General features: G+C 42.3%; 2 protein-coding genes across 4 annotated transcripts in view; both read left to right on the top strand.

Annotated features, from left to right (window-relative positions):
• The window catches only part of LOC135405768 (class I histocompatibility antigen, F10 alpha chain-like), a 319,745-nt gene that overhangs the window by 127,623 nt on the left and 178,584 nt on the right, over positions 1-13,538 (top strand). The gene's annotated exons all lie outside the window — the stretch shown is intronic.
• Positions 208-13,538, top strand: part of LOC135405967 (dynein axonemal heavy chain 5-like) — a 43,732-nt gene continuing 30,401 nt past the window's right edge. Inside the window, exons 1-6 of the mRNA XM_064640479.1 lie at positions 208-274; positions 403-467; positions 7,178-7,428; positions 9,450-9,564; positions 9,807-9,983; positions 13,010-13,213. Of these exons, the coding sequence (XP_064496549.1) occupies positions 208-274; positions 403-467; positions 7,178-7,428; positions 9,450-9,564; positions 9,807-9,983; positions 13,010-13,213 (879 nt within the window). The remainder of the gene's footprint in view (positions 275-402; positions 468-7,177; positions 7,429-9,449; positions 9,565-9,806; positions 9,984-13,009; positions 13,214-13,538) is intronic.

Below are 13,538 nucleotides of genomic sequence, written 5' to 3'. Positions count from 1 at the left end.
CCCCTTCCTCGTGGCTCTACAACATGGCCACCTCTCCAACAACAACCAAAACTACAACTCATCTCTTCCGGTCTGGTTGTGATATGTTTACATTTTTGCAGGAGCGCTCATTGGGCAGAACTTCAAAATTTCCAAGGGTTTCCACCCCTTGGGGTCTACCACTTTTCTTTAGCCTCTGGGGGAAAACAAAGTCCAAACCACTACACTATGACTCAGTGCCGTCATCATTCTGCCAAGGATATCCTGATGAACCCGTCTGTCACCGCAGTGTCAGGTGATAGCCCTGACCAAAAGGGGACAGGGGGAGGTGCAGAACAACTGTCCATAAGGGTCCCTTGGCTCAGGGGATACACAGGGCAGCAGGGATGCGTGCTGGTCCCCTTTCCTCCTTTCCCCTTCCAGGTGACACTGGCCAAGGCCCCAGCACCTGCTGCCACGAGCTGTACACAGCTCCCCTGATGTTCAAGGTCTGACAAGCTTAATAAAACAGCTCCCACCAGAGGTTTGGTCTGATCCCCCTGATCTGAGGGGAAACCGTGTCTATGGGGGAGGAAGGCATGCTTTCTGCACCTCCTTTTTGTACCTCATCAAAACCACTTCAAGATTTGGACAAAAATCAAAGGATAAGCGACCAAGAAGGCTCCTGATAGCCTTAAACAAAGCAGATGTTGGATCCTGATTGCTCCCTTTGGGCTAGAATAGTCCCATTCCCTGTCAGAAAACTGCCTGAAGCCAGACACAGTCCCATGGAGAGCTCAGCCCTGCACTTGGCCACTGGAGCTGTTCTACAGCTGACGCCGCCTGACAGGGTGGCAACAGAGCCCCTCTGCTCCCTGTAGCTCAAAGCTAGTGGGCTCTGGGCACAAAGGGGTGAGGCCAGGAATGGGCGGGGGAATCCAGAGCAAGGGGCTACGGGGATCGTGTCGCTACTCTGAAGGGGACCTTCCATGGGCAGTCAACGGTATTTATTTCGGAGCGGGCCGTAGGGGTGCGTGGGGAGAGCTCTCGACTCTGCAGTTCCTCACGTGTCTGACAGGGCGTCTTGGGAGGCACTGGAGTTCCCCCAGCTGCTCCAGATCCATAGCACTGAGATTTCCTTCTTTCCTTCCCTTCTTCCCTCCCCAGGGTCTCCTGTGGTGTTCTTCTGGCATTGGGTGTAGCAGGAGCCACCCCCAGGGCTCTGCATGGGGCAGGCTGGGTTGTGGCAGTCTAAAAATGTGTAATTAATAAGGAAATTGTAGATTTTGCATAGAAGTTGTCGTATTGTATTGTACTGTGCGTATGTTCTGTCCTTTCATTGGTTGATACTTGACGCAGTACCGTATAGGGTTATGTTCAGCCCCTATCTCCTACGATTGGTTGTAATTTGCATGCTCCGCCTAAACCCCATCTTCTGTTCCAGTGCCTTCCTTACCCACGTTATTTCAGGCTGGAGCCATTTTGCGCAGTGCTTTTTGTGCCCTTTTGTTCCTCCCTTTAAGCAGTTCAGTTGCCCCGCTACTTTTATAACAAAATCGCCTTACCAGCTGCACCCAGAAAAGTTGGGGAGGTCTTTATTCAAGCGCTGACCTCCGCACTGGGTGGTACCTGCTACTCCTCAGGTGATTGGACAGAGCCATTCGTTGGTGTGAGTTTGGCATTCCCCACCCAAACTGCTACAGGAGTGCCAAGCTATTCTGAGGAATGGGGAGTTGTTACGAAGACTTGACCGGAGCCCTGCTTAGAGGGGCTGGGAGAGGTCCAGCAGCATGGAGTGAGCCTGGCCAGTGCAGAGGGGCCCCGAGCAGGAGATGAAATCTCTTGCAGAGAGGCGCCACTTGCCACAACAGCAAACGGGGAAATCTTCCTCTCCCTTCAGGTCAGAGGTAGAAGTGGATGTGATCAGTGGTGTTCAATCCCCCTGCAATGGGGAGGTGGAGATCCAAACAACCTATAAACAGACTGGCTCGAGCAAGGAAAGGCTGGGATGCTGCGACAATTATTGTGGCATGGTACTAAGGCAGGCCTGGTAAATCCAGATCAGATGCTCTGGCACCTCTGTTAGGAGGCAAAGTCATCCCAAGGGCTGGAGGCTCCTGCCCAGATGATGTCAGGAGGGGCTGCACTCACTGGTGTCTCTGAAGGTGTGAATCTCTCTGTGATTCTCCTGGTTCTTGTGCCATTTCCCAAACAACATGGGCAGGAGGAGGGCTTTGCTGTCGCTTGTGGGAGAAACCTGCCTCCGGCTTTAGAGTGTTTTGAGAAAGTCCAGCTCAGACCTGCTCCATTTTCTAATGAGGGAAGTTGTCTTCCTCCATCGGCTGAAAAGGCCAGGAGCAAGTTACCATGTGTGTACATTCCCATACTTTCCTTTTGCTGTGCATAGGGGCTTTGGTCCCGTGGAAATGCATGGGGCAGAGGACAGGGGACCTTGGGATCAGGTGGCAATCTTGGCTACTGGAATGTTTCAGGATTCTTGTCTGCAAGCTGCAGTTGAGTGCGTCGTATCACTACTGAACCAGAGATGCTCCCCTGCTGCTCCTATCAAGTGGACTTGCTTTTGGGGGTCTTGTATTTCTTTCTTATTGTCTTTCACGAATCCAGGGAAGAATGTGTGTGATTTTCTGGTTCTTCCCCTCACCTAATCCCCTAGCTGCTTTTTGGAAGGCCTCTTGCAGAAGCTGATCCTGAAGCAGTGCTTTCAGGGTTACCCAGGGACTCTGAGAAACTGGAGGGGGAGAGATCACAGATTCAGTGCTGCTTGTGGTCAGGGACTAACGGAATGGCAAGCAGCTGGCTCACTGGAGAGAGATATCCCATTTCTAGCTAAATGAAGCTAAATCTCTTATCCACCAACTTCTGATTCAAGTCCAGGCAGTTCTGTCTAGACTGGCCAATGGGGCTGATGATGCCTGAGACCAAATCTTCCTTCCTGGGGCATTTCAAAAGAGCCAGCCATACTGAAATCAGGAGCTTTTCTACATGTGCTTGATGAGCTCAGCTGCCTCAACATCTGTAAGTTTTCTTTTTTCAGACCCCATTGACGATGTGCATGGTGACCTCCTGGGATCCCATGGCAAAATGAACCTTCTTTGCCCCTGCGAGTGTAGCATCTTCCCCTTGCACTCCCTTCCTGGAGCAGTAGGTGCTGGCACAGCAGCCCTTCATCTCCAAGGAGTCCCCAGGGTTGTGAGGGGGGATGAAGCTAGGTGGACAGCAGATCGCAGTCAGAGGCCATGGAACAGGTTGGACATGAGCTTGGGGAGACCAAGTGAAGTTCATCCCATATTAAAAGCCTCTATGGCCCATGAGGAGACAGCGAATCTCCCTCTGGAGAGCCCAGGTCAGGAATATACCCGCATCCATCATCGTAACGTCTCTGCATCTTGTTTGCAGACAAACCTCCTGTTAAAACTGCCAGAGCTTCCAAGCTGACTGCAGGCAGCAGTTGTAGAGCCCACGGCACCAGCTCCTAGGTCAGCAAGGAGTGCCTTTCAGATGCTGTCTCTCTCCCTTGTAGATCTCTTTGTGCTGCCCCAGTCTTTCTGATCTGCCTCATCCTTGACTTCTCCACCCTGCTCCCTGCCATTGCTTGAGAAGGAGTTATCTGCAATGCCTTTGGGCACCGGGAGCCCAGAGACTGAAGCTTTCCAGCAAGAGCCCCAGGCCTGTACAGCAGCTGTAAATTTCCCTTGTAAGAGCACTCTCATCTTTCAGCCCAGTGTTTATTTAGCCTCATTGTCTCTGTTGTACAATGTGGCTGCTTCAGAGAGCCCCTGTGGTCCTTCCACCTCTCTCTGCCTGGCCTGGCTGTCCTCAGGGCATCTTGCCAAGCTCTCATGTGGTGCTGCTGACCCCTGGGCTGGTGTCATATATCTTTTCTAGAAGATGATTTTTTTCAGCCAACGCCCTGTGGAGGACAGCAAAGCTGCAGAGATGAGCCCACATGTCAGGAGAGAGCCTGGCTGTCCCAAGAGCTGGTGCTGATGGGGGCCAAAAGTGCCCCTGGTCTCCCCCCATCCCAGTCAGCAGTGGGCTATCAGGATTGAACTGTGAAGTTTGTTAACTCCTCGGCAGCAGCCCTGTGGGGTGGGGAAGACAGGGCAGGGGAGCGGCTGGATGGTGAGAGAAGGGCTTCCAGGTGTTCTGGATGAGATGTAGCAAAGCCATGGGGGCCATGTGCTGCTGCAGCCCAGCCTTCCTGGGTGCACTTCAGGAAAAGTGTTCTAAGAAAGACCTTCCCTCAAAGCAATGGCCTTGGCTTTTCTGGCTGCTTTTCCCAGAGGAAGCAGCATGTCAGCAAAGGAATCAAAGCTCAGGGGATTTCCAGTGAGAAGGACACTGGGAGGAGTTGGGTATGTATTCTTCCATCCCATAAAATGAGAACAAATGGGCCGGAGTGAGAGGTGAGGGATTTCCAAAGTCTGCTCATCTCTGATGTCTCCCCTCCCTGGCATGGAGGGATCCAGTGCCTCTGGTGCAGACCCGAAAGCTGTGCTGCACATCCTGAAGGTGATTGTCCTGCTTCTGGTCAGGACAGTGTTAATTTGGGCAGTATCCAGGAGGGGGCACAGCCAGGACATAGAGGTTATTCCTCATTTTGTCAAGGATGGGGGAAGGGGTCTCTTCCAGGTTGTGTGCGTGGTGGCAAAGTTGGGCACCAACTGGTGAGCAATCACGTGTGAGTCATTTGCCTCCCTTGTACACTCTGTTATTAGGATTGTTTCTGTTACTGTTCTGTTGCTGCACTGTTTTCTTATTTCATTGGCGTTTCCAGTAGGTTGTTCTTATCTCAGCCTGCGATCTTTACCTTTTGTGCCTCCAATTGTCCCGTCCAGCCTGCCTCAGGATGGAGGGGGAGTGGGAAGGCAAGGAGGAGTGGGAAGTGAGCGAGTGGCGCACGATTTGCATGGTTTCAGTGAGAACACTAAATTATGGAACACCCGTCTTAAACACATCATCGTGGCTGGGCTTCTCGAACGAAGATTTCAGAAGGCTCTATCCACATTTGTTACAAGCACGCTGGTGGCTTAGGAGGCCAATGCGAGATAGACATATCCGATTGCAAAAGGCACAGCAGAAAGACTCCCTAGGTGGTATATTCTGCAAGACATGATTCTTTCTGCCTTGTCTTTTCTCCTCGAGAGTGATTCTGCGTGCCTTCTCAAAGGAAACAGCAGCGTTAGAGATGGTGTGTCTCCAGGCCTCCCGATTTGAGGCCAGAGTAGACCAGTTCTGTTGATTGATATGGCCGAGGCTGAGATGTTTGTAGCTATAATTGTCTACAACGTGGAATAAATAATTCTGATTACAGTATTTTAGTATTTCTTATTTTATTATTTTAATAAGATTTCTTATAACATTACTATCTATTGCTGAATATATATAACAGGTAATAATGTATTATAAAGTATTACTTCTCTCTATATTTCTATATATATTTCTATATACATATTCTATATTTCTATATATATTTCTATATTTCTATATTATATTTCTGTATATATTTCTCTATTTCTATATGTATTTCTATATATATATTCTATATTTCTATATATATTTCTATATATATATTCTATATTTCTATATATATTTCTATATTTCTAATAATATTTCTATATTATTGTAACTCTCATCTTCTTAGCTAAATCATTCACTCATGTCTGAGAAGGCGTGTCGAAAACAAGGATGCCTTGGCTAATAAACACAGTGCTAGTCTTCCGTTCTGCTTGAGCCAGGGCCATAATCCAACGCCATCATTGCCAGAGTGCCCTGAATGCTTGTCTGACGTGAATCTCTGGGGCGTGGAAACCCTCCTCTTCTTCTCTGAAGGGCGGTAGTCTGTGTGCTGCACAATCTCTACTTAATATTTGTTTTCTTAGCTTTAATATAATTGCTTCAACACTGCTTCCAAATACTGCACTATGTTTCTAGCTATAATTATCTACAATGTGCAATAAATAACTCTGCTTAAAGTATTTTAGTATTTACTATTTTATTATTTTAATAATATTTATTATACTATTACTATCTATTGCTGAAGATATATAACATGTAACAATGTATTATAAAATATTACTTCTATATATATTTCTATATTATATTTCTTTATATATTTCTATATTTCTATATATATTTCTCTATATATATTCTATATTTCTATATATTTCTATATTTCTCTCTCTATATATTCTATATTTCTATATATATTTCTCTATATATATTCTATATTTCTATATATATTTCTATATTTCTAATGATATTTCTATATTATTGTAACTATCATCTTCTTAGCTAAATCATTCACTCAGGTCTGAGAAGGCGTATCGAAAACAAGGATGCCTTGGCTAATAAACGCAGTGCTAGTCTTCCGTTCTGCTTGAGCCAGGGCCATAATCCAACGCCATCATTGCCAGAGTGCCCTGAATGCTTGTCTGACGTGAATCTCTGGGGCGTGGAAACCCTCCTCTTCTTCTCTGAAGGGCGGTAGTCTGTGTGCTGCCCAAACTGGCTGTGGCAATCACAGCCCCGCCGTGTTGATCTTCTCTGCTCTCTCTGCCTCTGTCGGGTTTGCTCCCGAGCAGCCCGGAGCATGAGAGCCTGCTTGGAGCTGGCTTTGGAGGGCCCTGGAACTGCAGTATTCACTAAGACTTGGTCACAACGTGGAGGACTTGTTCTCTCCCTCTTTCTCTTCCGCAGTGAGCGGTCACAGTCTGTGTACTGCACAAACCGGCTGCCAAGGTTGTAAGTTCCCCGCACAGATCTGCTTGGCTCCCTCTGCCTCAGCAAGGTTTGCTCCTGAGCAGCCCTGGGAGCGGGAGCCCACCGGCAGATCCTCTTGGAAGGCCTTGCAGCTGTGCTATCCCTAGGACCACGGTCACGACTTGGAGGACCAGTTCTTCTCTCTGAAGCGTCATCATAGTCTGTGGTGTCCCCAGAGCAGCTGCGGAGATCCCTGCCCCACAGAGGGAATCTGCTCCGGGACCGCTCCCTGCCAGTGTCCTTCATGCCCTGCCAAGAGAGCTGTGGAGAGTTCCTGCCCTTTTCTCCTGAAAGGATCAGAGCAGTGGGGAACCCCTACAAGTTCTGGGACAGGACAGTTTGGGGCCTCCAAAAGACTCTTTTGGAGGGCTACTAAGACCAAAAGGCCAGAGGCCTTTTTTGTAAGCTGTTTTCCTGAATACTTACTTACATTTAGGTTTTCTTTCTCTCTCAAGTATCTGAACATTTCCTGTCCTCATTTGATATGGACTGCACTGCTGATATAAAGAGGGAAATTGTGCAGTGTATGGGCTCATTCCAGGATGGAGTGGCAGAAAAATGTTCTGATTACTTTCAAAGATACAGACGTTCTACACATGTGACTCCCAAATCCTACCTGTCCTTTATTCAGGGATATAAAACCACATACAAAGAAAAACATGCTGAAGTACAAACATTAGCAAACAGGTAAACTAATCAGTTTACTACTGCCTTTCTGTAGTTTCCTTCCCCAGGTAGGTGTATTCTGATGTCTCATTTCAATGCATGGCTCGTCTCCTTGCACAGCAGAAAGGTGTTTTTTTTAATTCCTAATATTGTGTAAAAGTATAACTTGATCAAGTATTATAGTTACTCTTGCCATATAAGTTAAAGACTATATGTATTTGGAGAGGGAAAAAGAGTAGCAGTGTATAGAAAATTAGGGTGGTGGGAAAAGAGGTGAATATAAATTATTCCCATGTATTTTTAGTGAGTAAAAGAAAACATCTGTTGGGAGAGCAAGACTGTGTGAGCAATTTCTCCTGCATTTCTGTAGGCCTTGCTTGACATTACTATGGAAGTTGCAAGCTTTGTGATGTTTATTCTTACAGACTGTGTGAAACTATAAACACACAGATAACAAGTATAAACTCACATAGTTATAAGGTATGAGAAAATAGTATGTTTATAGTAGAAAGTTGTGGGAAAACTAGATATAAAGAAACACCTGTAGGATCTCAGAAAGACCCTAAAGGCTGATCCATAGGAGGGACTTTGGGTGGCAAAAATGATCTCAGACCGCATGGACAGAGCTTCAGATCCAATGAACTGAAGGTGTGAGATGCGTGCGCAGACTGAGCTATCCAATCACCTTGTTGTAAGCATGTACCCGGGAGAAACTAAACTGTATAAAAGTTAAGTCAGTTAAATAATAAGTTGGACATCACTGATCATATTGATCGTCTGCGTGTGTTCCTGAACTCCAGCCGTCAACAAAGATCTACATGTAATTTTATAATATATTCACAATAGCATTTAATTTACCAGAGAGCAACTTTTATTTTCTTACTGAACAGTTGTGTCCTCCTGATATGAACATATAAGAAATACCTTTGGTGGTTTTGGTTTTGTGATCATAGGGCCTCACTCAGACTGCTGAGTTTTTTGGGTTTTTTTTAATAATTGTAGATTATTAAAGTGATTTTGATACACTCATTCCTCTTTTCAGGTGCTTTATTAAAATAATGAGATCTATTTGCAGATATATCGTCATGTTAAAAACACTCAATTATAATGTAAAATTAACATTTACTGTATCAATTGGTATCACCCTTAAGAAAAATGGTCTTCTCAATTTTGAAAGATTGTAAAAAGAGCTGGAAACCTTTAAGAAAGACTATTTATTTCATTTTGAAACATTCTTTGGTTCCAAAATCAATTTGAGTTAGAAATCTGTAGTTACCTTATGAGTGAAGACTTGTAAAACAGTGGGGTCTGGTCCTGTTTTCTACCTTTGCGTGTACCAGGTTAGTTCGTGTATGCCAATTTGAGTCACTTAACCTTTGTACCTTAGTTGCATGGTATGGCAGGTGCTAAACTTTGTCTGTTCACCTGTATTTGTTCAGCTGTCCAAGTACTGCTTAGCCTTTGCAATAGCAGTCTCTGTAGAGGCCACTTAAACTTGCCTGAAAAGTCCCAAGTGAAGACTTACTTTTTGATAGAAAAAAAGCACTGTTGAAGAGGCATTTTAGTGCTCAATTAGAGAAGTCTTATTGCAATACTGTTTTTCTGTTACTCTTGTTTGGTTGTTTTGGTTTCTTTTCAGTATCCTCTTCAAAGAAGAAATAGCAATTTGATATAGTTCTCAGAATTTTAGTGAAAATGCTTTCTGTTGTATAGAACTCAGTCCTTTGAGTGTCAGCTTGGAGCTCAACAGGGACAGGGACATATATGGAACCAACATATAGGATTTTTATGCAATGATAAAGACATACAGTAAAATTTCAAGCTACAGACTATTCATGTACTTTATTGTTCACTTTATTGATTCTGAAGACACTAGGTACTTTTGTGAAAGTTCCTGTCCAACTTTTATTTTTGGTGTAAAACATCTTTTGCTACTGTTCATTCAGATTGATGCGATTCATTCTATAGATGGAATAATTTGGAAAATGGAGTGTCAATTATATAGGGATTTAGGTGCTTCTCATTTTGTTTTTTAACTCCAGAATAAATACTGGACTGGAAAAACTGAAAGAGGCCTCTGAGTCAGTGGCTGCTCTAAGCAGAGAGCTGGAGATAAAAGAAAAGGAACTTCAAATTGCCAATGAAAAAGCTGACATGGTATGTACAGCCTTCAAAATGTACTGCTGTTTGATTTTTTTTTTCTCCTTTTATTTCTTCTATTTTGAAAAGATCCGTCAAGTAAAGTGAAGTGTTGGAAAAAAGGGATCTTTGAGAAAGTTATCTTGTTTGATTTTTCTGGTTTTGGAATTGACCTGATACAATTTTACAAGAAAAATTAATACATTCTTTTAACTAGGTTTTTTTTTAATATTTGGCATATGGGTTTACTCACATTCTAGGTATTGAAAGAAGTTACAGTAAAAGCACAGGCTGCTGAGAACGTGAAGGGTGAAGTTCAGAAAGTGAAAGACAAAGCTCAAGCTATTGTAGACAGTATCTCAGTTGACAAAGCCATTGCTGAAGAGAAGTTAGAAGCTGCTAAGCCTGCTTTGGAAGAGGCAGAAGCAGCCTTACAGGTTAGTATTTAGACCATGTATAACACTATTTTACTACTAAGAAGACGGGTGTCTTTGAAATATAAGATTGCAGATGCATTGCATAGCTCTTCATTTGACAGAAAATGTATGCAAATAAACATACATATTTTGAGGCTGTTTAGGTTCAGTTTTGTTTTCCTTTTTTTCGCAAGTACCAAACTGCAAATAAGCAATTTTCAGACAAGGGCAAGTTTTAACTTTTATTTGAAACTGTAATTGATATATGATGTGTTTTAGGTTGATATTAGACCAGTATCTGAATGTCGATATTGTTATTAAACAGCTTGTGTGCAAAGAGTGAAGAAGTGCTTTCCATGTAAAACCAGTTATAATTCCATCCAAATCTAAACCTCCTATTTTAAGTTTTCACAAATAAATTGCATTTTGAATAGGTTTGCTGGTCCACTATTTTTTGTCTTAAAAAAATAATTATTTTTTCCTACGAATTGTGGCATTACCAATATTTCTAGCATTCACCATGGGACTTCATTTCTTTCAAAATACTCTTTTTGTAAAGCTTTTCTAATAGAATGATAACACTTTGTCCATATCTTTAAGATGAACAAAGATTAATGTTAGCTGATCTTTTGTAATATTTTCTTTTAATGCCTGTTCAGCTGACTGTATGAGAATGTTCCTCAAGGCATTTTTCTGTGAGCAGCAGTAGTGGAATTTGAAGTATACCTATCAGAGGCTAGCAGGGACCTGGTATCTCAAGAAACAGAAGAATGAAGAAAAAACCTCAGAAGAAAAAAACCTCAAAACAATAAATAAAAGTTGTTATGTAGATTTACTGGAAGGTTTCCCTTTCCACTTTAGAGGCTGCCAGCAGTTGTGACGGTTAAAGACTGATTTGAAGGAATGCCATGAGAATCTAATATAGAAAAGTTTTCATGGATCTTCTAAATGTATGACCACTTTGAGGGAGAGATGTTTAACAATCTCTGACTGATTCTTAAAGGGCAGAGTGGAAAAGTCAAAATGCTGGCTGATGACATGACAGCTGGTAAGAGTGGAATAAGAGCAGATCCTAAGATCCTGATACTTAGCTACAGGAAAAAGGTTAAAAAAGCAACAACAAAACAATTAACCCAGTGGTGGCCAAGAATCCTGACAAGTGAAAAAGCCCCAAACAATGTTAACTGGTCAGTGTCTGAGGTATAAAGAGAGCACCAGTGTTCTGTATTTGGTCCTGCATCTTATTATAGTTTACTTTCTGACTTTGAGTAAAATTACTGAACCAAAACAATACTGCTCTTCTTGAAATGTAGGGTGCTAATAAATGAAAATCCAATTATAAAAAAAGCTACACTAGCATTATTGTGAGACTTCACAATGGGCAAAGGTATTTGGGCTTAATTTTGAAATTCTTGCATTTTCTATAAGTTGCTTTACTTGTGTCTAAAGGGGAACGGCAAACTATCGTGAAAGCAAGCCTATCAGCATGTATATATGTGTTCTCAGCATGCATTCTTTCATTCATTCAGAAACTCCCTTAAGCAAGAAAATTCTCTGTATGAGTCTGCATCTTTCAAAAAACGAATCTCATAATCATTACAGGTTTGCAAATTTCCATCTAGGGATTCCAATAGTAGAATTCTGCTTGTAGTTTGGACAAAAGCCTATTAAAATATTTGATAAATATAAAGGTCACTACCCAGATGGAAAAAAAAAAATTGCGGTTAGCTATTTCACTCAATTTTTTACATATTTTAGGATTGGTAAATGCTATGCTAAGAGACAGGTAGGTACAGAACAGCTTATAAGCATTTCTAAACATATAATGAGATTAGTTTTTTTAAAGTTTGAGTAAGAATTGTCAAAGTTCAATAAAAGTTAGATGCACTTTTCCCTGCAATAAAAATAAATGCACAATTATAAGTAAGTAAATAAATAAATAGAAATTAAATGCCACAATTTGGATGCTAGCAAAAAAGGTTGGGCTGAATTTCCTAACAGTCACTAAGAAACACTGGTTAAAGTTCCCACGCAGATATCTGGAAAAACTCTGCTGAATTATTTGGTGCACACTGAACCCAATGAGCAGCAAAACATAAGGGGAAACATAAGGCCATCAGGAGGATAATCTGCAATAATTTACAATCCCTTTACTGAAGTATAGACACAAGTAATTAAAATCTTCTTTCATGAATTCCCAGTAAGGCGTGTGCTAGGCTAGAAGCAAGGTGTCAGAACCTGTTGCTTACTGTTTGCCACTGTAATGTTCTTGAACCGATTAAACTGCCTGTGGATAAGCAGTGCTTCTAATCAGAGTTGTACCTGTTCTAGAGTGTGTCTGCCCATCAGCAGTTACTACTGTTCAGTGTTTTTTGCTCTGTATGTGGTGCAGTTAAGCTCTACTGCTCTAATTGATTCTTCTCTAAGAAGACACCTTCAGTAGACTTGTCTCATAATCCTTTCTGAATCGTGACTACAGTAGGGTTGTGAGTTACAGTATTAGACTTGCACCCTAGGCTTACTTGTCCTTAATTAGTAGGGCCTAGGTTTTCATACATTATTATAATGTATTTTTCTCACAGGCCTGCTTCTACACCAGGAGTGTTCCCAGTAAGATGGATCAGAAGGTGAAAATCTATACATATATCAGGCCTTCTCACTGGTTTCCTTAATTCACCTTCATTTGCTAGATGTCAACAGAATGTATTTTCCTTTCTAGACTCAGTTCCTGGTCAATATGTATACATTTGAAAAAAAATTGGTAAAATGTCAAGATGTTTCTGTTTTGCTCTTCACTTTGTCCAAACCATACATGGTAGTTTTAGGTTATTAGGTGCTGCTGTGCTGAGGTTTCCTAGTAGTTGATAGGAGTTAGTAGGGAAAATCTGGTTGGAGAGTCCTAGCTTCATGCTTTTTAGAGGTAAAAGTAAATATAAGTATAAGTAATTATTTTTCTCCCATGGATTAATACTGTTGGTGAGCTTGTGCTCTGTCTTACTGAATAAACAATAACAGTAATTGCTTTACCTTTTGTTTTAAATTCACAGACAATAAAACCTACAGATATTGCCACTGTGCGCACACTGGGACGACCTCCCCACCTCATCATGCGTATCATGGACTGTGTGTTACTGCTCTTCCAGCGTAAAGTGAACAGTGTGAAAATTGATCAGGAAAAACGCTGTACTGTCCCATCGTGGCAAGAATCTCTGAAACTTATGACAGCAGGGAACTTCTTGCAGAACCTACAGGTGCTTGTGCAACCTTCTTTTTCATATACTTTTTTCTAATATAGGAAAATAAGGGACAGTGTTTTCTCTGGTGTTCATAGGAGAACAAATGTGCAAGGGAAATCACACACACAATAGATCTGAAATGTTAAGGGCTTAAAAATAAGTATGTCATAATGAAATAAATTTGAATCCTTCTGGCAAAGTCGTGTCATAAGTCAATTGTAGTTTTTCCTAAATAAGGCAATGAAATTACTTCCAATGACAAATGATTCAAAGCTTTAAGCATTTAGTTTGAATAGCCATTACTTATCTGTTTCAGTAAAGCTGATAGAAAATATCTTTT

This window comes from Pseudopipra pipra, chromosome W, assembly GCF_036250125.1.
Source record: "Pseudopipra pipra isolate bDixPip1 chromosome W, bDixPip1.hap1, whole genome shotgun sequence".
NCBI classification, from domain to species: Eukaryota; Metazoa; Chordata; class Aves; order Passeriformes; family Pipridae; genus Pseudopipra; species Pseudopipra pipra.
The sequence above is the reverse complement of the archived record's forward strand: the minus strand, read 5'-3'. Positions and strand labels throughout refer to the sequence as shown.